We start from the raw sequence: 24827 nt of genomic DNA on the forward strand, positions 1-24827 counted from the left end.
GTAACTAGTTGCTTCCAACTCATAAAAAAGCAGACCAATCGGGATTTTTTTTTTCTTTTTCCAGTCGAGATTTTTTTCTGATGAGAATCTCCACAGTTGTAATCCCACAATAGTAACTATTGATGACATATCACAGGCTTGAAACTATCATTCCACACATGGCACCCGACTCTGTACCTTGGACATCATCTGCCTACAGGATCATGCTGGGTTGTGAGCTTTCTGCTTCAGTTTCAGAACTGTTTCTAAAATTGGGAGGTTATTCGCCTAAGTCGATCTGGGGAGCCTGGGCTTGTCTAACTGTTGATACAGCAATCTCCTTGGTTCTATCAAACAAATCAGGGGAACTCCAGATTGGTTGATTCAGATGCTCGGGGATATTCTAGCCACCCAAGAGTCCCTGCCCATGGAGCTCCCTGCTGGTGTCTTAAGTCCGGTTGCTCCTGGCCCTAAGTTACTATTGTTTAGTTCACCTGTTTCATGACTTTGAGTCCCATTCTCTAAAATGGAGTACAGGTGTGGGGGGGTGTGAGTGGGTAGGGGGCCCAGAAAATAAATGGTATTCACCAGTGAGAATCACCTCATTTCCCCTCTTCCTACAATTTATCGGTTGGGAGGCTATAGGAATAAAACACGCATTCATCTGGGGGGTGCTGTGAGGAGGGACCGGTCAGGTTTGGCTGTTGATGGAGAGGGACAATGGTCACACCCAAGTATCCTAGTCTAGGGCAGACATGGTCATGTTCGCCATGTTCCTGAGGAACTCAGGAACACTTAGGTAAAACACAGCCCTGTTGTTCACACTGGACCACAGCACCCATGACCTGTTCCCATCGTGAGCACAAAGTCACAGCAGAGTTACAGCAGGGCCTCAGCTTCTTCCCTGATTGTGCCTCTTAACAAAACGATACAGCTGAAGGCCTCTCTGCCATCTCAACAGCTGAGAATAGACACAATTATAAGATACAGAAGTCAGAGAATGTGTTCCTTGCGTCAGGTGCTGATTACACACATCCAAAGAAAGGACCTATACCTCTCTAGAAAAATGGGAAGACAAATGCCCCAGGCCTTTGTTAGCCAGTAACATTTCCTCTGGCGGAGGAACAATGAGATTGCTGCATTTCATTATAAATGTGCCTTTTTAAAAATTATTCCTGTTGTTATGTTCTCTAATCCGAGGGGGAAATGCTGGATACTAAGTAGCCAAAGTCTATTAGAGAAGATGCCACAGAAAAAGCAAAATACATATAGGAATCCTAGATGAAGTCCTCCAGACCTCCAGGGGAAATGTGCCCTCCTGTATATATGTACAAGTGTGTGCACGTGTATATGTCCACGGTTGTGTTCAGGGAGCAGAAAGGTGGGGGGGGGGGAGCAGAAGGGGAACAAAAGGAATTTAGATCACATACCCAGGTGCCTATCGGGTATCTAAACCAGAGAGACATGTGGTACTCACCTTATTTGTTGCATCAATAAATTTGACTCCTTTATAAGAGACCGAGAGAATAATAGTGGGGACCTTCTTCATTTGCTCTGTAGACTTCTGAAATTAAAATTAGAAAGCTGTTAAGAGTGGTTGGTGTTGCATGGCAACTGAAGCACATTAATTTCTCCTCTTGAAAGGTAAAAATGAGCCCCCAACTTAAAAACAACACACACACCAAACACACTGATTTAAATGTGTATCTCTCTTCTCTTGGGCTTAGCTACGGTTTGGTCCTCTAAAGTGTCTGTCTTGCACTTGGGGGTCTGAAAAGAGCTTGTTCTGCAGCCTCACATGAGTGAAGGATATGTCTTCTCCAGGACACCAAAGGGGGGGCATGAACAGCTCTGTCTCCCACTGCACTTTCAAGTAACCACCCTTTGACTGGCGTTAAGCCACATCAGAGTGAACTCCCAGGGTGAGGTTTGCAGTGACAAAATAGATGCTATCACTCCCCCTTTCTCCTAGCTACTCCTTTCTCATGGCACCATACTGGTCTGAATATGTAGCTGGAAATAGGGGTTTAAAAGACATCATTGTGAATTTTTCCAGAACCTGGCCAAATCTGTAAGAACAGATACGCTTAGGGCACCATCGCTGCAACCACACAGGGCGGGATAGTACGGCCCTGCGACAACGAGGCCCTCCGGGACACTGTTTTGAGCCACGGCAGGACCAGACAGTCCAGGTAACCTACTTTATCACCGAGAGCTGTTACACCTCCTTAGGCCAAGGCCTTAGGATGGACGTCCACACCGGCCTAACATGCCGAGACTCTGCAGCTTCTGCGGAGAGTTTCTCCACAATTTAGGATGGGCCTTTTCTGGGTGGCTTTATCATCTGTCACAGGTCACCAATCGTCTGGGGACTCCATTTCCCACTCTGGGGCCTCCAGATAACCGCATTACACATCGAGAAGAACCTACCTGACAGTTAGCCTGATGGAGTTTCCAGATAAGACAGGGAGGAACAAAACAGGAGAGAAAATACACAAAAAGGTGAGGAAACCATTTCAATAAATCACCAACAGCATAAAGTCCTGAGAAAGGACTCGGAGAACGGGCTTCGCACGGGAACACGGACGAGGATGCAGCAAAACTGCTACGGCGGGAACTGCTGTGGGTTTTCAGAGACCCCACCTCTCCCTTTTCCCGCCTCCTCCTCCCTGTTTGCCGCCCCCACGGCTTCCCCTTCCACGACCATGTTCTGCAAACACCTGCCTTACGGATATTAAAGTAACTGGGAGAGAACATTACCCAATTTTCTGTGGGTTTTTTTTTCTGTTCTTATTTAAGTCCAATTTGCCAACATACCGACTTTTTGTTTTTTGTAAACCCTAAATGTGACCAGAATTAAAGAAGGCTTTTACTTGGATAGTGTGAATGAACCTCATTGAGCTCATAATAATTACGTTGCACCTTTCACTTGAGCCATGGAAAAGGTGTTTCAGGTTCCACCCTGTTTTGCTACGTCTTTTGGAGAGCTAGACACCTGCTTCAAAGACAGGGCAAACGGGGAAGAGTGTTACTAGTCTTTATTGACTCTTTCATGCAGTATAGACAAAAGCAGCCCTTTTAAGTGCTTTTAGCTACTTTTAAAACTACCCCGACTTGCCAGTCTCCTTTTGTGACGGCCAAAAAGATTTGGATACTTTTATCCTTCCAATGCTTTATCTAAGCAACTATTTAAAAAGCTGCAAGACAAATCAAAGGTAAAGCCAGGAGAGCCCACACGGCGGCGACGTGAAGGCAGCACCAGGGCCTGGGCCGGCCGCCGTACATGGCCCCCGCACGTGCGTGGGGAGCCGTGCGTGGGGAGCCGTGCGGAGGAGCCGTGCGTGGGGAGCCGTGCGTGGGGAGCCGTGCGGAGGAGCCGTGCGTGAGGAGCCGTGCGTGAGGAGCCGTGCGGAGGAGCCGTGCGTGAGGAGCCGTGCGTGGGGAGCCGTGCGTGGGGAGCCGTGCGGAGGAGCCGTGCGGAGGAGCCGTGCGTGGGGAGCCGTGCGGAGGAGCCGTGCGTGGGGAGCCGTGCGTGGGGAGCCGTGCGTGGGGAGCCGTGCGTGAGGAGCCGTGCGGAGGAGCCGTGCGTGGGGAGCCGTGCGGAGGAGCCGTGCGGAGGAGCCGTGCGTGGGGAGCCGTGCGTGGGGAGCCGTGCGTGAGGAGCCGTGCGGAGGAGCCGTGCGTGGGGAGCCGTGCGGAGAAGCCGTGCGGAGGAGCCGTGCGTGAGGAGCCTCGCACCCCGCCGCGGCCCGCCCCTCGTCTCGCCGCGACCAGCTTCTGTCAGCCGGGCCGCCCGCACCGCGAAGCCCGCGCAGCTAACCTAAGATGAAAACACCGACGCCTCGTTTAGCGTCAGGAAAACGCCCCAGAAAAGGAAGAAAGCAAAGCCGTTTGCGGTCCACTCAGCGGCTGCGAGGGTGCAACGGGCAGCTCCCCGGCTGAGAGAACGCGGGGCCCACCTCGGGCCTGTGGGATTCTGCCGAGAAGCTGGGACCCGCGCCGGGCTCGGCGGGGACAGCGGCCGGGCTGTCGGGCTGTCGCTCCGTCCCAGGCCCCGCGGCCGGCGGGCTGGCCTCCAGGGACCGACGGGCCTTCAGGCGCCCGGGGGGCGGGGAGGCTGCTGCGCCAGAGGAGCAGCACGCGCTCGCCTGGAAACCGGGAGGAACGCGGCGGGAGGAGGCCGGCGGCAGGGTCTGGAAGTGGCGGCTCCGCGGCCCAGCTGCGGCGCCCGGACGTTTCCAAGCAGCGGGGCGGGCGGCGGAGGCCCGGGCTGGGGGGCGGGGAACGGGGTCAGGAGGGCAGGCGGGGGCAGGCGGGCAGGTGGGCAGGCGGGGGCAGGCGGGCAGGAGGGCAGGCCCGAGGCCGTCACAGCACGGGGCGCCTCGCCCCCAGAGGAAGCCTCCGGAGGCCCGGCCAGGGGGAGCAGCCGGCTCTGCGAGGGCCGCCAAAGGGCATCGGAACGGACGCCCGGCGGGGGCGGCTACAGGCAGCGGCTGCCACCTTCATCGGGGACGTTCCCGGCTGGAGCAACGCGACAACGTGGGCGCTGCTGGGACTGAGAGCAGGGAACACAGGGCCGCGGGGCAACGACCGGGATGGAGGGGCCGGAGGCCTGGAAGGAAGGCATGGGGGTGATTTCTGTCCTGGGACAAGGATGCTACCATCTTCGCAGCATCTTCTGGGGCGGGCCCAGAATCCCCCCTCTCCTCAGCGGAGGCCTGGGCTGCAGCCTGTGCACAGACTGCTGCAGGGGAACCCGGGCCAGGGGCGAGAGGTGGGGGGTCGGGGGGTGCACACATCCCGGCCCCGAGCCCTAACTCTGCGTCTCCCGCACTGCGGGCCTTGACGAGAAGATGAGGCCCCCAGCTGGGCCCAGCGGCACCTGGCCCGCCTTCTAGCAAGGCTCCCTGGTGAGGCACCTATGATTCTGTGAGAGATGGCGATCCGTCCCCTGCGGGGGGCCTCTGTTGGCCCTACTGGGACCAACTGAGCTGTCAAAGATGACTTTTCATGCGTTACTTTAAGGAAAAGCTGAAAACGCAGAGAAAGCGAATATGTAGAGGCACCCAGGCTGGACATCACGGTTCAGGTCACGAAGTGCTTGCTCTGGGGCGACGTTGGTTTCCATGAGCTCTCTGCAGGCCTTGCTGGGATTCTGGATGGTTACTACACCCCTATATGTTCATGTTAAGCATTCAAGCCTTATTTACTTGGGTAAACAGAATTTTCTTCAGGAGAATGCTCGGGGCAAACCTTACATCATGATTCTCTTTTGTTTCTTGTTTTTTGTTTTCCTATGGCCACACTCTGTGGGATTGCTGAGGCTTCCCCAAGTCCTCCAATTCCCTCCCTCTTCGGTGCCAGCTTTACTGGAGAGACGTTTGTAATGAGGACCTCGGGATACCTTAGCAGCTGAAAACTCCCAGGTAACACCCCCCCAAATGAACTTAGCCTTTATAGCATCTTGCTCTCCTACTAAAGGCACTATAGTGATAGTCGCTTGCGTTTTGTTCACAATTTTCCCAAATAAAATCATCATCCTTTTATTATCCAAGAGAAATGATAGTTATATGGGAATGCTACATTTCTGAAACCTAAAATAAAATGCCACTTTTGAATCTTAAATGCAAAGCCAGCCTCATGGTTAGCCCTTGGGTTTGTATTATCTACAAGCATTACACTGAATAGGGGTCGTACAGCCCTCCTAATCTGCAGGTGGGCACCTGAGATACTGTTAACAGGTAAAGTAACTGGATACTTTTAGAATTTTTTTTTTAAAGAGGGATTTTTGAGTTCACCGAAGAAAGTAGTATTGTGTCTTATAAATCATGAACTGTTTGGAATCTTTGTATCAAGGCAGAAATGGCCATTGATGCTTTTATTTTATCTGTATAACATGCCCTGAAAAGAAACAGTTTTTCATTTTCTAACACGGAATCAACAGTCCGAGAAGATCCTTTTGAGGCCGCAGGGATGCTCCTGTCTCAGAGCGTGACTTTCGTAAGTGTGAGTGAGAGCAAAGAGGTTTGTGACGGGGAGCACTTCAGTCGTGAGCCGTGATGTTGTATCTGCGTCTGGAGTGATGTTTACATTCCTAATGAGAATCGTGTGGGCCCCAGAACCAGTAGAGAGAGGGAGCAGAGTAAGGCGGCCCATGGGGCGGATGCCACCGACCTTGCATTCCTACAACGCCCTACTCATTTCCAGTGTATTTTAAACACAGACTGGGGAGTGGTTTCTGGATGGTCTCCTGCCATCCAACTTAGAGTATAGTTTTAACCAATACGTGGCTATCTGGGAGTACTTTCTAGTTAGATATTCGGTGCTGAGTCATAACGATTAATTTATCCACGTAATATTTTCTTTCAGTGCATTTCAAAGCTTCATTATTATATCCAGTTTCAGCAAGTAAATTAAAATGGGATCAAACAGTTATGTTTGGTAGGTAGCCCTGAGTAACTTACAAATCGTTTAAAAAGTGCACAAAGCCAGGGGTATTGCATTTTGTATTCAGCGACACCAGTTATGCTACAGAGATTATAAGAGGTAGAGAGCAGACCACTGATCAGCCAATTGAAGTGCGCATTTACCCTTTGGAACTCAGTTTCAATGTCACTTTCTGGGAAAGCTTTGCGTGGCCTCCCAGCCTGGCAGGATGGCTAGCTCCTGCTCCCCAGGCCCACCATGGGCACCTCTGCTGTCCTCCCTTGGTGTTCACTGCCCTGGGTCTTGGGGTGGTTTGTTTCCCTCGCTATGCGGGGGATTCCTTGAGGACAGCTCACACGTTCCTTGATTTGTTTCTTGTCTCTCCCATAATGTCTAGCACATGGTCTTAGGGTGAACCCAACAACATGGCCATTTTTATGGGTCAAAAAAAAAAGGTTAACAGCAATTTCATAGGGTTCAATCTAACAGCTGCTGAAGTCCATGGTTTTTAAGTGAATGAACAAATGAATTAATAATGTATGGTAACAAGCACAAAGCCAGCTTTGTAAGGAAGCACCACAGTAGCAGCTTCTCAATGCATGAAGAGCTCAGCAAACTTGTCAGAAAGTTCTGGTGCCCAGAGCCAGGCACAAAGGCCTTGGAAGAACTTGCAGAACCACAAAAGTGATTAGAGGTGTGCCAAGAGATTCCTATGAGATGAGGAAGCCTCACAGACCTTTGTGATTTGTCAGCCTCAAGGAGAGAAGGGCAAGGTGTTTGTTTTCGTAAGAGGAAACTGGTTCTAATGGCCAGCACCAAGATGAGAAGGAAACACTTCCCGAGGGGGCAGGAAGATCACGAGGGGCAGCCAGGAAGTTTCTCCCTCTAGACGTCTTTAAAAATAGTATGGACTCTCCTCTGTCACTAACGACTTAGGGGTAAGTCTCATTTGGCAGGGAAAGGAGGCTAAGTGACCTCTCAAGGGCTTTTCCAGTCATGAGAACTCGACAATGAGGGCCGGGTGAATACAGAGCCTGTCTCACCCCATGTGTCAAGAGTAGACAATGGGCAGGTGGCCATTCAGACAACTCCTCCAGCATGAGACACAGCCACTATCCTGCCACGTGCAACTCCCACACCCTGGCCAGACATAGTCCAGCGTGGGGCGATGCCCTCCATCTCTACTGGTCTGGCCCTGGCTGGTTTCCAGGCACCATGTTTCTTCTAGGGCAGCCTAGCTCTACAGCAGGCCTCGCAGAGGAATGTCCAGTGGACCAAGGCAAACTTTTGTGGGCATTCGGAGCACATGGAAGGCTTGGTATATAATAGATCGTTGGGCTCCACACCTAGAGTTTCTGATTCAGTAGGTGCCACGAACTCAATGCCTGCGATCTCTCAATCTTCTGATGTTGAATCCTAATGCCCCACATACTAGCAGGAGGAGCCTTTGGGAGGAGCTTGGCCGTGAGCATAGAGCTCTGGATGGGGCTAGCGTGCTCCTGAGGGGCCTCTTCTACCATGAGAGGGTACAGGGAAGACGACAGTCAATGAGTCAGGAAGAGGGCCCTCAACTGACACCAAATCTACCAGGGCCTTGACCTTGGGATTTCCCAGGCTTCAGAACCACTTAGAAATTTCTTCTGTAACATGTTATTTTTATTACAGGAGCCTGGACACACTAAGATAGTGAGTCTGAGGCAGGGCCTAAGATTCTGCATTTATAACAAATTTCCAGATGCTGCTGCTGCTGCTACCACAGCGTGAGAACTTCTGCCCTAAAAACACAGCTGATGTTTGACTGAAAGTCACAGTCAGAACTGTTCTCCACTGCTATGCACACAAACCCAGTTGTACTGCACTCTACATTAATTCAGAGAGAAGTTAATTTATCGAAACACACTATCCTCTGCTTGATGAGTGATTTCCAAAAAACCCTCAGTTAATGCTTAGTTGCCGCTCTTGGTTTTCAAAGCAAACAACGAGAATTATTTAATCTTCCGTATTTTCTCAGACGCTTATAAAGCATAAAAAACATTCTTCACATAAAGAGCTCAGGTCATAAAGACAGATTCTGGAGTCACCTCTTGAACAGATGTTAACAGTACAGAGATGATAAGCCCAGGGGTTGTGCTGAAGAGGTATGGTGTTTCATAAAGGTTCCCCAAGTTTCTTCCTCAACAAGGACTACATCCAAGATACTAAGTACACGCCCATGAGAGATGTGCCAAGCAAACATCAACACATTTTTGTGCACTTCTCTGGGAATGTAAACTGGAACAAGTTCTTTTTGGAAGGCAACTTGGCAATATTCACCCAGAGTTTCAAGATGTGTATCCTTTTAACCTAGCCATTCTACATTTAGTGGCTCATTCTAAAAACAAAAAACAAAAAACCAAAAACAGAACCAACAAAACAAAACAAAACAAAACAAAAACCAACAGGCCAGTTGCAAAAGATGTAGATCTAGGGATGTCACCCACAGTATCGATTATAACGTAGAAAGACTCTAAACCACTTAACAAGCAACAAGGGGAACTGGTTAAGTAAGTTTGGTTCAGTTTCGGATTGGAATATTGTTCAACCACTGCAAGTAATGCTGAAGATGAATATATATTGGAATAAACACATTTTAAAATATATTGTTAGGTTAAAAATAGATCAGAAAACAGAAAACAGCAGGCACTGAACATTTCTGTTTCTTTGTAGGAAAAGGATGCCTATGGATACGTGATTCATCAGCCTGGAGGACTGCATATGAACGGGGTGTTAACTGTTAACAGAGAGGTGTTTACCATCTCTGTGTGATAAAATCACAATTGCTTTTATTTCTCCTTTCTGTATCTCTATTTTTAAACTGGGTAACAATAAATGTGTATTGCCTCTGTAACAATAAAATATGAAGTTTTAAAAATGTATGATTTTTTAAAATTAAAAAGCCAATTGTAAGCATGTGAAAAAGACACACCAACTTGTTTAATCCATCACATAGAAGACCAACTTCAGAGTGTGCATGTGTGTGGTCATCTTGAATTAATGCAGGGACCCGCTGCCAAGCTCCTTCCTCCAGGAGGCTCTGAACCACAGTGAAGAGGAGCACAGAAGATTGTGTCTGGATTCCTGTCCTGGCTGCACTATGGGTCAGGGTGTTCAACCTCTGTGTCTTAGTTACTGCATCTGTAAAATGGGTATGTTAATACAGCACCTACTTTGGAGGCCTGTGAGGATTACGTAATTCAGTGCCTAGCCCGTTGTGAGCCCCAGGAGAGTTGAGCTATTACACTTATGGATGCTTTCACTTAGCTGCTTTCCACACTAGCAAAAAGGAGTGGAAGTAAAGTCAAGATCTGTGAGGATGGATGCTTTCACTTAGCTGCTTTCCACACTAGCAAAAAGGAGTGTAAGTAAAGTCAAGATCTGTGAGCATTATGGAACCATTTCTGGGCTGCATGCTGGGGCAGCAGTGACATGGTGGCTGCAGCAATGAATGTGGAGCAGAGCGATACATCTGGACCGATGGCAATCAACTCAATGTGTTTAGGAAGAAAGCTGAGGACAAAGTGGGACTTAGTCCTTTAGCTGAAGTCTCAATGCTGCGGAGTAGTGAGGGTGTTTCATGGGGAAGCAGCAGGAACCAGAGTGACAGAAACAAACAGCAGTAAGAGAACTTGGGTCTGAAGAGCATGGGACAAGAGGATGGGGACTCTTGAGTCTTCCTTTGAGAGGACCCCCAGGGAAACACAAAACAACAGTCCACATACAGGGGAGCGTCCCAAAGGCTGTGTTACTCTCATGTGTGCTCTCATCAGCCAGCTTCCACCTGTACACACCAGCTTGGGCAGTACTTGGGAGAGGGTGGAAGTTGAAATATGTGATTTTTCCCTGAAACGTGGGCAAATGGAGACTTGTAAAAAAAACAGCGGTTGGCAAGTTTTTGTTTTGTTTTGTTTTTTTCTCCCCAGCCTGGTTCCTAAGTAGTAGTCCCGGGAACGATTTCTGAGAACAACAACTCTTCATAGACGGGAGTTGTGGAAGGAGCAAAATGTGACTTTACACAAGTGGGAAATAAAGACAGAGGAGGCCCACGACACCCTTCAGTGATGTGGAGTAGTGAGGGTGTTCCTACAGGAGTGTCTTCTAAGATCAAAGAGGCTTCTGGACATTTCCATCTAATTCTAAAATCTTTTTATCAGTCTTCCCAATCCATTCTCTAACGTGAATTTGTTTCCTCACAAGCACAGAAGAAAGACAGCCTTCACACTGCAGCCAGGGCACAATTATTGGGAAATCTATGTATTTGAAAATTCAACTTTAGAGGTGCCTCCAGATTGGAAGTTTAAAAATGAGACACGTGAAAGGGAACAAGCTGAACAAGAAACCTGAGCTATGGTATCAGAACCATCTAAGCTCTTTGGGAAATAAAGATTTCCAAACTTAAATGTGCCAGAAGAGCTGCTTATCCCTGACTTAAAAATAATTTTGAAATACTTCCTATCTTGCATCAAGATGGCAGATTTCTACCTAATTTAGTTGAAAACAGATATTTTTATTTTTTTTAAAGAGAAATTTCCTTGAGCAGAGACACCTGTGAACAATACTAATCATCAACTACGGGATTGGAGAAAGTCAGATTTCACAGTGTTAAATTGAATATAATGGCCTGCCTCTTCCAGCAGCACATGTTTCTTAATGGCACATCTAATTAGGGAAGTGACTGAATCTTGTATATTAGCGATAATCATACCCTGAGGCAAAATTCAGGGCTGGGGGTGGGGTATGTGTACGTCTGGGGTGGCAAAAAGGAAGGGCCAATCCTCGTCTAGCCAGAGCAAATCCTTTATTTCACCAGCCACCCAACGTCTTAGAATCTCTGAAGTGGGAGTTACTTATACCAAAGAGAACACTCAAAGGCCAAAGCAATGTATTTATTGCTTTGTAAAGTTCAGTCTTGTGGACACAGTATTTAAAGAGGTGAGCAAACTCCCATTTGACTTAGGAATAAGCTACCTTTCCAAAATGCAAAACCGCAAAATTATATCTTGCCATCCTATGTACAGTTTCCCAATGTTTTTTCTCCCTTTTGGCAATGGCCTTTAAACACTGGAAATAAGAGTGCAGGATTCCTAAGATCTTGAATACTCTCTGACATGTTGTGAGCATGGAAAACCAGAGAAATGACTAGGACATGGACATTAGGGTTGAGGAAAAACAAATGAAATAATTCAAAGCAAATCTATCCATCCACTCATTTGTTTTTCAGATGTTTGGAGGAAGAAGTCAACGTGTTTTTGAGGCTTTACTGAACTAGATGGCCCTCTACAGGCATTATGTTAGTGAACCATCAAAACCACCTTAAAAGGGAAATAGGTGATGGCATGGCCTGGGATACCATATACATGGTTCCTGCCCTCTAAGGTGCACAGGGCCTGAGGAGCCAGGTGCTTGCACAGTGTGACCGGGAGGGTGACGGAACGAAGGTTCCGTGTTCTATGGGGAACATGTTTGGGGGCATCATGTATTCAGGTTCCCAGAGCTAATGCTTCCCCTTAGGCGTCCTTTCAAAAATGAAGATTGTCTCTGAACATAGATTTAGCTAGAAAACCCAACCAGTAACCTGAACGGCAGCAGTTAATATGTCCAAACTAAATAGGTATCTCTTACCACTCACACATCACTAATATAGGTCTTCAGATTTTAATTTTAAACTAGAAATGCCGGTAAAGCTGTCAAGGAAGTAAGCGGCCAAGCTGTACTACTGAAGAGCGAAATAATTCACAGAAATCAATCTTCCTAGAAGTGTGCCTCAATATCATGGCATCTCTAATCTCTTAGGCTCTTATGACATAAAATGCTGAAAGATAAGACAGAAATTGCAGTTTTACTTAAAAAAAAAAAGATCAGGGTTTGATGCAAGTTTCTATTGATTCTTCTTCACCAAACACAATTGAGAAGACAATTTCAAGAGGGTTTGGATCCAGGAGAAAATAATCCTAAGACGAAAATCTGCATACAAGTGTCTATAGAACCTCTCTTCAGAACTGCCAAAACCTGGAGGCAACTGAGGTTGCCTTCAATGGGGAAATGGATAAACAAACTGTGGTACATCCATACACGGGAAATTACCCAGCGACAGGAAGAGCCATCAAGCCACGAAAGACATGTCAGGAGGAAGCTTAAAAGCATTCAGCTAAATGAAGGAGGCCAGTCTGGAAAGGGTACATTCTGTATAATTCCAACTATACGAATTCTGGAAAAAGGCAAAACTGCAGAGACAATGAAAAGGTCAGTGGTTGCTAGTTAACCTGAACAGGGACAGCAGTGATTCCATATCGTACCATGATGTGGATTACCGTCATCGCACACATTAGGCCAGCTTTCGGCCTGTTTTTTGATTGAAATAATAGGAGTCTAACTAAAGACCAGGACATCAGTGTGGAATTATCTTTGCTTCAGAACTGGAGGGGACCTTAGAGATGAATAAACATAGGTTTAGATAAACTTAGAAATAACCGATTGTGACTACCAAACACTCCAGATGTTTCTGAAGAGGTAAGACTGTGTTTGGTTTGTGCTGGGGCAAACAAGGCACATTGTTTAAGTCTTGTGGAGGAAAAAAATGTAATTGCTTAGGATGCAATAAAAACACTCCTGAAATTTTTATTTAGGTTAACAGGTTGGAATGTGTACCCCAAATTACTACATATGTCTGTACCTACATGGCTTAATTTAGCTAATTTTACAGAGTATTTGAAGGTTCTTAAAGCTCTTTCTCAACACAGATGATCCCTATTTTCAGCTATTTTAAAACTCAGGGACAACAAATGGTCCCCTGGCTCAGCAGAGGTGGGAGGAAAGCCTAGGATTTGGAGTCTGGTGGTAAAGGTAGATCACTCTGGTTCACATGCTGGTTGTACACTTGCTGGCAGGATGACCTTGGGTAAGCTGCTTAACTTTTGTTGGTCTTTATTCCCCCATATGTAAAGTGGGGACAATAGCAATACTTACCTCATGATTAAATGAATTAATGCACATAATCACGTGGGCAAGGCCTGGCAGACAGCTCTCAAGTATTAACCGTCATCAGTACTAATAAACAGATTTTAGGAGACCATGCCTGCGGAGGACATGATCCTGCAGGTGGGTGGAAACATAAAGACTCCTCTCCAGCGATACTTCTACTCTGGGGGAATTAAAATGTTAACACGTTGGACTCCTCTACTGAACTGTGACCTCAGTGGGAGCAAGGGGCCAGATCTTAGTCCTCTTTGTGAACAGAGTACATTGAAGAGATACTTCTCAGAATGAAGCACCATACTGATTTACTTCTTACTGGGAAAGAAATTTTAATTTCAGCTAAAATGCATACCATTGAATTGAAAAGGTGTTTTTTTTTTTTTCTTCCCCATGAAAAGAGTAAACCAGGTCAAGTTTTAATCTATGGTACTTTGGTCTAATTGATATTAACTATATTTCAACCTTTAAGATCACCTGTGTCCTAAAGTATTTTCCCCAGGGTAGGCTTGATTATTCTGAGACTTTTGGCTGCAACGTTACCTACCATGTTGACAACAGAGAAAACAGCAACTTGAGGTTTGAACTGAAAATTAGCTGCAAGTTGAGAGCCACACCGTTTTAGTTGGTGAGAGTTCTAATTCACAACACGACAGTCCCAGACAACAGAGCACGCCTGCACTTCTAGTTCTGAAAAGCTCTAGTGAATCCAGTGAGTGCAACTTGAGCTACTGAACCAAAGACTGATATTTATTTAATCAAGATGGGAAATAAGAGTTTGTGATATTCTAAGAATCAATAAAATTCCAATTTTCATGTAAACGACCTCAAATAAATACCAAGGGCAGCAAACCAGAAAAATGGCCCCGAAAGAACAGGAGAATGGCTTCTAAACAGCCTTTTCTCTTTCATTTTAAGCAAAAGACAAGTGTTTAACTAAATTATTTTCCACCGACACTATTAAAATGGCTTTCCTGTTGTTATCAAAATGGAATTTCAGATCCACTTAATTTCAAGAAATTGACTGGAATTCAAATCACAAATCTGGTTTTAAATGGTGCTCTGTACTCTATGCACTATTTATGCTGATTATAGCATTCAAGTAGCTGGACTCAGATAACTGAGTTAATAGTATTAAATCAAGATGCCAAATTAATTTCTTAGACATGTTCATAAATAGCTCTAAAATTATCATGAGGCTTGACGACTGAAAGATGTTCCTATTTTCTTATTGTTCATTGGTGACATAATTTAGATCAGATATACATTCAGAATACAAGATTCCTGTTATTACAAAATCACGAACGAGGACCCCTAATGGGTGTCTAGTCCAATGTCCTCATGTCCCAGGAGAAGCATGGGGAGCATAGTAGTTAAATGCTTGGTCTCTAGAGTCAGGAAGACCTGCGTTCCAGTCCCACCTTGGCAAGTTCTTCACTACATGACCTTGGGAAAGTTATTTAACCTCTCTGAGCCTCTGTCTCTTCAAATGTAAAACAGAGATGGGGCTATACTAATCTCTAGGTTTGAGGTAGGATTACGTGGGATAGACCTGCAAAGCATTCAGCTCAGCACAGGAGACTGGCACATACCAACTAGTCAGTAAATATCCACGGTTATTATTAGGATGACTAAGAGTGATCTCCAAGGCAATGGAAGCAGCCACAAAGCCGGAACAGAGTTCCTGACACCTCTCACAGCTTTCTTCATCCAAATACAGTACTTGGGATAACGAGTCATTGGCATGGACAAAAGAAGTATGACTCTATGTCAAACAGAGAGACAACTAGTTTCAATCCTTCTGCTATGGAACTGATCCGAATATTAAGTCAGCGATCATGTACTGAGTTCTCAATTTCATGAAGATTCACATATACTAGCTTTCCACGAGCCATCGATATGACATATTTGCCTTCCAAGCTGTTTTAGTTTAATTATATGCTTTTAAATATTTCCTCCACCCTCCCTCCCCGATGCTGCTCATGTAAAATAAATGAAAATGTGTAACTGGCCATAAATAAGAGTTAGGGTTCACTTGCTAACAATCTTAAATTTTGACTCTAGTTAGTTGCTATATGGGATGAGTCTATAGTTCTTAATCTGTACGGGCAGTCAGGTGTCATTATAACCTCTATACACCTGCTACAGAGGAAGCAAGGACAAGGGACACACACACGAGCTACAGTGGATGTGTAGTGTGAGTAGGATGCATAAGCATCCAGCAGCCACTCGTCACAGACATTGACAACTGCCATTTTGTCAACATTGCCCTTACATGATTTACTCAGAGTGGACTTTTTTTCTTCTACTAAAAAACAAAAACCCAGAATTGAGAGACCTCATAAAGAATGTTAGCTTTATATAATATGCTCTCAATACTTGAGCAATTGATAATTTTTTAGTTAACTGATGGTCTTTACAGTAGTAAATAGCCTCAGACTGGCAGGTAGGTGTTTAAAGCGTTTTCATGCAGTTCAGAGAACAAAGGTCTTTAGTGAATCTGAAGAATGACCAACGTACATACAATTAACTTTAAATCTTTAAATATGCAACTTGGCATAAATACGTAAATATGTCAGACATACATCAACTCATGCCACAGTGAGATAAGCTCAAGCATAAACACGAACAAAGCCTAAACACCTTTTTATGTAACAGCAATGTGATTCAGCGGACCAGCAGATGAAGAAAATAGTCATTTGAAAAGTGGCAATTTGTAACCATACCCGGTATTTAGTATTTCAGCGACTAGAAATAAAATTGTTTGGCAAACTTACCCGCATTTTTGCACAGGCATCTTGGGTTGATTCTGTCCCTCTGAGCTCTTTTATCAGCATAGAACCTAAATACTAAAATACAAAGCAATTCAATGATTTATGAAAAAGAGAGTATAAATATGAGTTGCGATTTAAAACCAAAGTGTGGAAGTCCTACCGGCTGAGTTTCCTGGCTGAAAGTCGTTGAATAACTTTAAAGAACTAACAGTAACTAATCCTAACAAATAAATGCTTTTAGAGAGAGAATGCTGTAGAATTAACTACAGTTCTAGAGCTCTAAATTGCTCTTTATAATAAAACTGCAGCATTTTCTAAAGATGCCATCTTTCAAATCATATTTAACTGCAAAATGGGGGCATCTAAAAACGTTTTGCCTTTTTTTTTTGAGGCAGCAATGTCTGCAAAAATAAATCACGCTACTCTCTACGTAATTACAGGGTTGTATGAGACAGCTGAGAAGCTAAGCGACATGCACTCCATTTGGGCTGAGTTGGCTGCCTAGGTAATTAGCGTTAGGCCCCTTCTCAGGCGGAGGTGCAGTTTGGGGTCTTTTCATTCACAGCTGTGCACCCAGTGGTGGATCCACCTGAGGATGGGGCGGGCATGAATTGGGAACCTGCAGGGAGAAGAGAATGGCATCTCCGTTTATTGCAGAACGGAAAGAGCCCAGTTCCTGGTGGAGACCTACACTGGGTGGCTGGATAGGAGACAGGTGGTAAGAGAGAAATGAGAAAGTCTCCCAGGAATTACCAATCACTCTGCTGATAAATGATCAGATCCAAAACTGCTTTGGTACAGAACACCACTCACACTCCAAGCTGTGCTGGGTGTAGGGGTGGGGGGGCAAAGAGTTTGTAGCAAAATGTCTGTTTTGTCTTTCCATCAAAAGTCAACTGACTCCTCTTCAACTTTTTGAAGCTTTAATAGGGTCCCTTTCTTTTGTCACTTTTTCCCACCCTAATCTCCTTCCAAAAGGAGAGAGAGAGGGTGGGAGTGGGGTTGAGGTTGGGGGGGGGGGAAGGGAGAAAGAAAGTGCTCTATGTGTCTTTTTTTAAAAAGTGAATTAAAAAAATCATTTTCTCGACATGACGTAAGGAACCCAGGCACGCTGCAAAACCACAGCTGGGAATCAGGCGTGCATGCAGAGGAAGGGCCCAGGTGAAGCGGGGTGTGCTCCGAAAGGCCCAGGAGCTGAGGGCGTGGTTAAAGGGCCTCCAAGAAAGGCGGCATTTCAATCCCAGTTTTGGGATTACTGCCGAAATAAATCCAATGCTTCACGGTAAGTAGACAGTAAAAGCGGTATAGATAACAGGAAAAAAAAAAAAAAAAAGAAAGAAAAAGGCTGAAATTGCTCTATGACCATCAGAATGCCCACATCTTCATTAAATTAAGGAAAATGATCTCGGAGAAATCCTTGTCTTTTCAGTTACTGGGGAAGTTTGTCCTGATTGAAACATTTCTTTTTTTCAAAGAGCTGATTTTACTTTTACTGCTATAGTCATGACAACACCTGTCCCCAAACCTATGGCATTTTTTTTTTCAACATTTACCTGTTCATATTACCCGCAATTCTCAGCAAAGCCTAATTCTCTCTCCTATTAGAAAAAAAAAAATACCCAGGAGTATGATCCTAATGGAAAAAAAAAAAAAAAAAACCCTGGTGACAGACACCAATGATTTGAGACCATTGGTGAGTGAGTGTTGATGTCTATATGTCTTATGTTTCCATTTATCACATTTCATTTTAAAATACATGACTGTCTAAGAAGAAGGCAAAACAGACCTTAAACCTCACAAGATTAAAAGGGATTACGAAGGTTTATTTACTTGGACTTTCTCTGTATCGAAAAGGCTACTCTAAGAAATAGAGAAGGGGAGAACTCTTTGGGAGCTTCAGTGATGGACAGTTGGGTCTATCTTCACTATGAACGTGAACAAGCCAGAAGTGCATCTGCTACCCCCACTGGCACCCAAATACTAAATTCATAGTAACTTACAAAAGCTTTGTAATCACACGATTGGAAGATGAGCTTCTCTGGGTGGTGTTGCCAGTACTGGACTGGAGTTGAGGCTGTGGCTTCGTTTGGAGGTCGCAAGGTAATGGAAGGCTCTCCCCAGTCTCCTGTCTGAAAATCACATTTATTCTAGAGGTAACATGAGCCATCGGCCAAGTTCCTTCCCTATGGCTAGCCTGAGTATATCTCACATGTGTGCGCTGCGGTGTGCAAATGTGTTGGGGTGTATTATATGTAGGTAAATACCTTGACTGCTTATTCTGGTTTTACGGACAGTAGCATCACATTTCACAAAGCTGGGTTAATTTTTGAGGTGTGAAAGAAGTTGATGAATTTTTAGAAGGATGCCCTAAGCTAAGGGATTTTACAGTAAAATGTGGAGACATTCATAAATGGTGTACTGATTCATAATTTTCTGGTACAACAGAAAACAACATACCATCTTGGGAAGACTTTTCTGTTTTTTAAGCTTTGATGGTTTGAACTTTTTTAAAGTTTGAATTGCTTATACATTCAGAATACACAGTTCCATGAATTTCCATTTCCAAATATGACATGTACCAGGTACTTGGGATGATTTTATACCTCAGGAGAAAAGGTAGTTTAAGTGTGATTCTAAACAAAATTTTCTGTCGTTCTTTCTTTTTTTTCCTACACAAAATTTTAGATGAAAAATTTACGAATGGAGAACTAGTTTCCCTCATCTGAATTCATGTGGATCGATAAAATGCCACTGTAATGGTCTTGGATGTATTCAGCTACCTCTCTCAGAAAACCTAAAGCACAAATGAATAATAAACATTTAAATACCAAGCTTGATCCTATGTGCATATGCATGTACTTGGGGATCTTAATCCACAAACACATGCACATGCCCATGGGATGGAGTATCATATGATGCATACGCCCACTAAGACAGACCTAAGACAGAGGGACATCGTTTGTCCCATCTATCATTTTCCATGAGGTTAGCCATGACTAGCTTTATCACTATAATTGCTTAGCGTGAGCACCATAAAGTCAACGTCCTGTGTTGGCAGGTCTTTCTGAGTTCTAGTCTGATTTAGGTATCAGATGCGGGTGATTTCTCATTCTTTTCTCTGGTAAGGATTCCAATTTCTTGAAATTCAGTTCTTTGTTCTCTAATGGACACTAACCAAAATTAGACAACAGGCAGATTTCCAAAGCCACTCTCTTTTAACCTGGATTCGGTTGCTCTTGTAGAATGAAGGAATTACCTTCCTCAAGAGTTGGAAGCATATAAATAGGTCTCATGAGCAACCAGACCGAGTAAAACCTCAGTGAGAGACCAAATTCCATAGAAGTATTAGCAAATGGGTTGATACTGTAGGGTTTCTTAAGGAGGATTTTCAAGGAATCCAGGATAGGAATGCAAAATTTAGGATGTAAAGGTGGAAGTTTTGGGGGAGGAAAAAAAAAGTCTACAGCTTTCATTAAATTCTTTGAAAGGATCAGAAACTCCAACAGGTTAAAAACCGCAAGTTTCCAGGAACAGCTTAAATAGGATGCGTGTTTTGGGGAAGAGGACTGGCATTCAAGTTTCTCTGTGTAGCCTGGACTGATGTTAGGTGGCACATGAGGTGGCCACTAAGGCTGGGAAGTGTAGGCATGGGCTTTGCTCTCTGAAGTTTCTGTCTTTGAAACACTAGAAGAAAATTCTAGAGCCACTCAGGAAGACACAGGCCTTTTCGCTGAGGCAGAGAACCTGAATCTCTTCTCCTTGAGGTGGGTCACTCCCTGCCTCGGGAAGAGCAGTTAGTGTCTCGGAGCTCACTGGAGGATGGTGACCTATCAGATCCCCTGGAGCTCCTCTCTCACTCTCTAGTCTAAGCCCTTGTTAGTTTTGTTCTGGTTGCTAATTTACTCGCCTACGGCTTGGTTCTCCCATCTGGTGTCTGTTGATATTGGTTAAGACTTTACCTGGAATAATTACTTTAGCATTTCTGTCTGTCTTCTGATCCGTCCCTGACTCATTCTTGAGTTTTCTCTTCATATTTATATAAACTTTTATTTTATAAAAGCCATGACTGGGTGCAATCAGTTTTAGGAGAAAGTTTTCCTGTGGCTGCCCATTATAAGCTTTTCCTTCTCTTTCAAACATCTGGCCTGTATTCTCTCTGTCTTCAAGTCAGCTGGCTGTGATTTGCTCTTAAAAAAATACTAGCATAAAATTGAAAATGTAGGAAATGTGGGTTTCGATATTATTTTGAAGCTGAATGTAATGACCTTTAAGCGATAAAACCTACAGTTAAAACTCTGGAAACATGCAGCTATGAGCTCTTAATTAAAAGCTCTCCCCCAATCCAGCAAATCCTCTAGTCCGCCCCCTTCACCTTCTTCCCCTCCCTCGATAAAGCAACAACAACACAGCAAACAGGTGTTGTACATTTAAGTCACGGGTAACACTGTTAACAAAACAACAGAAGTTTGCACGCAACTCCGTGGGATGATACAAAAGGAGGAGCTGGTTGATGTTAAAAGATCTTTCAAGCCAGTGTTTGTGAGGTGACGACGGAAACCTAGCGTCAGGTCATCCTGTCGGCCCTGTCTTAGCTGGGGCGTACCTTGGCCGAGCTCGGCAGGCAGTTCTCACAACAGCCTGGATGGACATGGTAGGAGCTGGGGGTACCATGGGGTTGCGGGGCCAAGGCTGGGCATCGGGCTGGGGATGGGGGATGAGGGGGGTGAAGCTGGGTTGTGGGGACATTTCAGGTGTTAGTACATTAAGCATGCAGATCATAGGCAAACTCATTCTCTAATGGTCGAATTAACTCAGGCACTTTTATAATTAAACTTCAACGTGAGTTTCACACATTTAAAGCAGAGCTACAGCCAAATGCTGATCCAAATATTTACATCATCCACAGAAGTCGCAGCAGCCATTCTGGGAACAAGCCCCAGCACAAACCACCTCAGTCTGGAAATCATCCCGACCTCTTATTTGAAAACCACTTGCAGAAACTCATGGCACATCCATTTAACTCTGTTTAGGCAGCGCCATCATCTGCTCTTCTATGACTCCACTTTGTCCAGAAATCACAAGCCACCTGCTTTGAATTTGGGGTGACCTGACAGGGCTTCTCCTATGTGTGATGGGGGAGGGGGAGGAAATCACAGGGAAGAAAAATGCAATCCTTACTCTATTTTCTTTGTGGCCTTGGAACATTGCTCCAGCCCATACATTTTTAAGTTCTCTATACAGGGACTAAATCTATCTTTCTGGAAATAGGAAAGGAGTCTTGTCATAGTTAGGGCTATTTCTAGACATTTGTTTTCAAAGGAGGGATAAGTGTTAAGATTGAAGTTATAAAAAAATAAATTTATTTTCTTCCTGGAGAGCCATCGACTTATTGTGTTTAACTTTAGACTAAAGAATATCTATAAGACTCAACTTATCAGTGTTGAGTCTTCTCTCTGGAGTCAATTTTACGAGAATAGATAGACGTACTGCCAACGGCAGGTGTGGCCTGGGCCTTCGGGCAGGCTAGAGTGTCAGCTGACGGTGAACACAAGAGTTCAGACAACAAAGGTTTCTTAGGGCTCCCCCATCCTGGAGGCCGGGCTGAGGAGGAGCTGGGGAGGGCAGTTCCCCATAAGGACGAGCAAAAGTAGCCCAAAGGCAAATTACGGTTTCTACCTTAGTCAAGAAATAATTCCAAACTGTGAGGCCCGTTGCTAGGTCTTGTAAAATACTACACTCCTATCGAGATGGTACCTGTATTTCCTCAGGTAAGTTGACACAATTAATTTAATGATTTCCCAGTTAAAATTTTGTTTAAATATGAAAAAAAATTAAACAGACCAAGAGTCTTTTTGCCTTAAAGAATATGATCAGACCTTATTCTTAATGGACAGTAGATCTAAACACAGGTAACAATGACGCAATTATATTTAAATAGAATAAGTAACAAAATAGGAAAAGGTTGGGGCAAAAATTCTATTTTAAACTATTACTGACTGGCAGTACTCCCTAAAAGGCTTAACTAATTACAGAAGAGAAATTTAAATGGTTCAGTGTACTCTTACTAAATGGCTTCAGGATACTTTTTTAGAGCTTAAATTACTTAAACCTTTCCTTTATGTTCTGATTTTAATATTCCAGGAATTTGGTCATGGCTTTAAACCTCATTTACTTAGTTTGTCTGTATGTATGTATACATTTCTTTTAGGATATTATCAATGAAATGAAGGAAAATGTACATCCTTAAGTATCCTTTCAAGCTCAAAAACTAAACTTTGTAAAGAAAAAAACAAAATTTGAGATTAGAGCTTTATTTATTTATTTATTTTTTTGAGAGATTAGAGCTTTAAATGGAAAATGGATTGTGCTGAATGGGTGTTTACCAACTGCCAGCGAGGCAGGCACCGTCCAGCTGAGCATGAAGGCCTACAGGTGATCCATACTTAATACGGTGTAATTAAATCAAACATCTTTTATGCCACCAGTGGAAAAGTATAAAACCACTAACCGAATGTAGATATAACATGGGAGAAAATTCACGAAAGTCTACAGATCGTTTTTTTTTTTTTTATTGGATGGCAGAGGCTAAAATGCAGCTTTTAAACTTTGCTTCATTTCCAGAAGTGCCAAAGCTGCATGGCTTTTAAGTTCACGTGCAGCAGATACATAAGGCAAATGGGAAATTGTCGAATTGCAGGGTTCTCTCCCCTGAACATGGAAACTGAAGATACTACATATTCCATATGCTCCGTGCATATGAAGGGAACATCGCCCATATCATTATTTTCTTCTTGAGAAAAAAATTTCCCAAGGGTGCAGGAAATAATTAAAAGCCAGGATGATGACTTAACTTCTTAATGTGAACAGGTAAGGTATGGTATTTTCCAAGCCTTGTATTAATTCTTTTTAAAATTATTTAAAATTAGGACTTAATTGATTTTTTTTTTTAATTCAGCTTTTAAATCTTTTTACTAGGGACTGTTTCCACCTACCTCTTATAAATTTAGATCTGAATATTAACAAACATTCTCTATTTCTTCAGAGCACTTAATGAAAAGCGAAAATGACTTTAGATGATGACTGTTATGTTAAGGTTTCACTTTCCGGAATTCTGAGCAATGTTGATCAGAGATGAGCTACCCAAACATCTCTAGGATGTATGTGATTATATTTATTTTCTGTTAACTCTAAGGCTCTGAAGAATGCTCTCTCGAGCTCTACGCTTATGAGTACATAGACATGAATTTGGACATGAATGTAAGGAGAGGCCTCCCACAAACATCCACACTCACGCGGAAGCAGGTCTTTTAAAAATCTTCAAGAATAAAGTGTGCCAGTTTGGTCCAATGAAGCTGGTCATGCTAAATTTGTTCCTTTTCACGATAAAGAGCAGAGATGGCCACTTCTGAACGTGGGAGAGCACGGGTCAGCACTTACAGGGTTGGGAGGGACTGCTGGGTTATGGGAACATCGGTACCAGGCAATGGAGAGACCCCAAGAGCCAGAAGTCCCATGCACAGGAGGGCTGTGCCCATGTGGCACCCCCCTCCCCCAGGAGGCCCCTCGCATGCCACCCCCAGAGCTCTGCTCAGTGATTCTCAACCAAATGTCTCAACTTCTCCGATAGCAGGCTATACAATGGGACAAATTTAACAGGATAATGAAAGTAGGATTGTAATTTTAAAATACAAAACAGGGAAGACCAAACATTAAAGTGTCTACTTTCCAAAGAAAAATGATTTTTAAAAATGCAGAGGTAAGGTAAACGGTGAATATTTGACTATTAATAAGCAGTTCAGAGCAAAATGGGTCACAATGCCACACGCATTCCAAGGACCGACCGATTCAGGCCTGTCAAATGGGAAAAGGCTGAGAACCACTTGGTAGCCGTAACAGCGCCTCTCCCGGCTCTTCTGCTCCTGCCCTGGCATAGTCTACGGAATATCATGCAAATCAGACCCAGCTGTGTCTCAGGAGGGAAGCACATGAATGAACCTCTGGGAACTTATTTAGACACAATGGGTTGAAGAGCCCACGGACACGGGGAGGTACAGATGGGAAGGATGCTGATATATACATGTGTGTATATATATATCAATTTACCCTTTTCCTTCTTCCTGTGAAAGCAAGTTTAACATGGACACCTGGGATGAAAGCCAAAACTCACACGGGACAGATTTTTAACTGTGGACTCCAAGACCAGGTATGTTTCTTGTTTTCGGACAATGTTTGCACGTCAACTAGTCACAAGGCACAGCGAATGGAGCATAATCGACAGGATCTCTGAAGCCATCAGACATCACACGTTTTCTGCATTGCCGGGACACAGTCCCTGTAGCTGTTCGACAACACTTTGCAACACATCACATAGCGCAAGTTCAGGAAAGAAAAATAACCGTTTGTGACCTTACATTATGAACCTGATGGATGGCTGAGAAAGGAAATCCAGCGTTCTGATTCGTCCATATCTCACAGACGGACGACTGCTGATATAAACAGAAAACTATCTCATCTTGTCAATATTTAGAACATGGCAGCTACCAAGGTAGCATCAAGGAAGGAGGAAAATAATAAAAAGCAAAGAATCACATTTCTTATACACACACACACACACACACACAAAGTGCGCGCACGCGCATA

General features: G+C 44.3%; 2 protein-coding genes across 31 annotated transcripts in view; one reads left to right on the top strand and one right to left on the bottom strand.

Annotated features, from left to right (window-relative positions):
• APAF1 (apoptotic peptidase activating factor 1) overlaps positions 1-9316 on the top strand; it is a 145617-nt gene extending 136301 nt beyond the window's left edge. For 5 of the 10 annotated variants that reach the window (XR_012005948.1, XR_012005949.1, XR_012005952.1 and 2 more), the window contains 4 exons: positions 5303-5405; positions 5889-5979; positions 6349-6420; positions 9112-9316. The gene's annotated coding sequence lies outside the window, so the exon portion shown is untranslated. The remainder of the gene's footprint in view (positions 1-5302; positions 5406-5888; positions 5980-6348; positions 6421-9111) is intronic. The other 5 variants (XR_012005950.1, XR_012005954.1, XR_012005960.1 and 2 more) reach the window with 2 other exon arrangements.
• ANKS1B (ankyrin repeat and sterile alpha motif domain containing 1B) overlaps positions 1-24827 on the bottom strand; it is a 1043873-nt gene that overhangs the window by 35659 nt on the left and 983387 nt on the right. For 11 of the 21 annotated variants that reach the window (XR_012005947.1, XM_072773224.1, XM_072773227.1 and 8 more), the window contains 5 exons: positions 24599-24673; positions 18188-18316; positions 16191-16262; positions 2410-2421; positions 1457-1543 (listed from right to left, as the gene is read on the bottom strand). Coding sequence is in view for 20 of the 21 variants with exons in the window: in XM_072773224.1 (XP_072629325.1) it covers positions 1457-1543; positions 2410-2421; positions 16191-16262; positions 18188-18316; positions 24599-24673 (375 nt within the window). In the remaining variant the exon portion in view is untranslated. The remainder of the gene's footprint in view (positions 1-1456; positions 1544-2409; positions 2422-16190; positions 16263-18187; positions 18317-24598; positions 24674-24827) is intronic. The other 10 variants (XM_072773232.1, XM_072773230.1, XM_072773229.1 and 7 more) reach the window with 4 other exon arrangements.

Source organism: Canis lupus, chromosome 13, assembly GCF_048164855.1.
Source record: "Canis lupus baileyi chromosome 13, mCanLup2.hap1, whole genome shotgun sequence".
Lineage (NCBI taxonomy): Eukaryota > Metazoa > Chordata > Mammalia > Carnivora > Canidae > Canis > Canis lupus.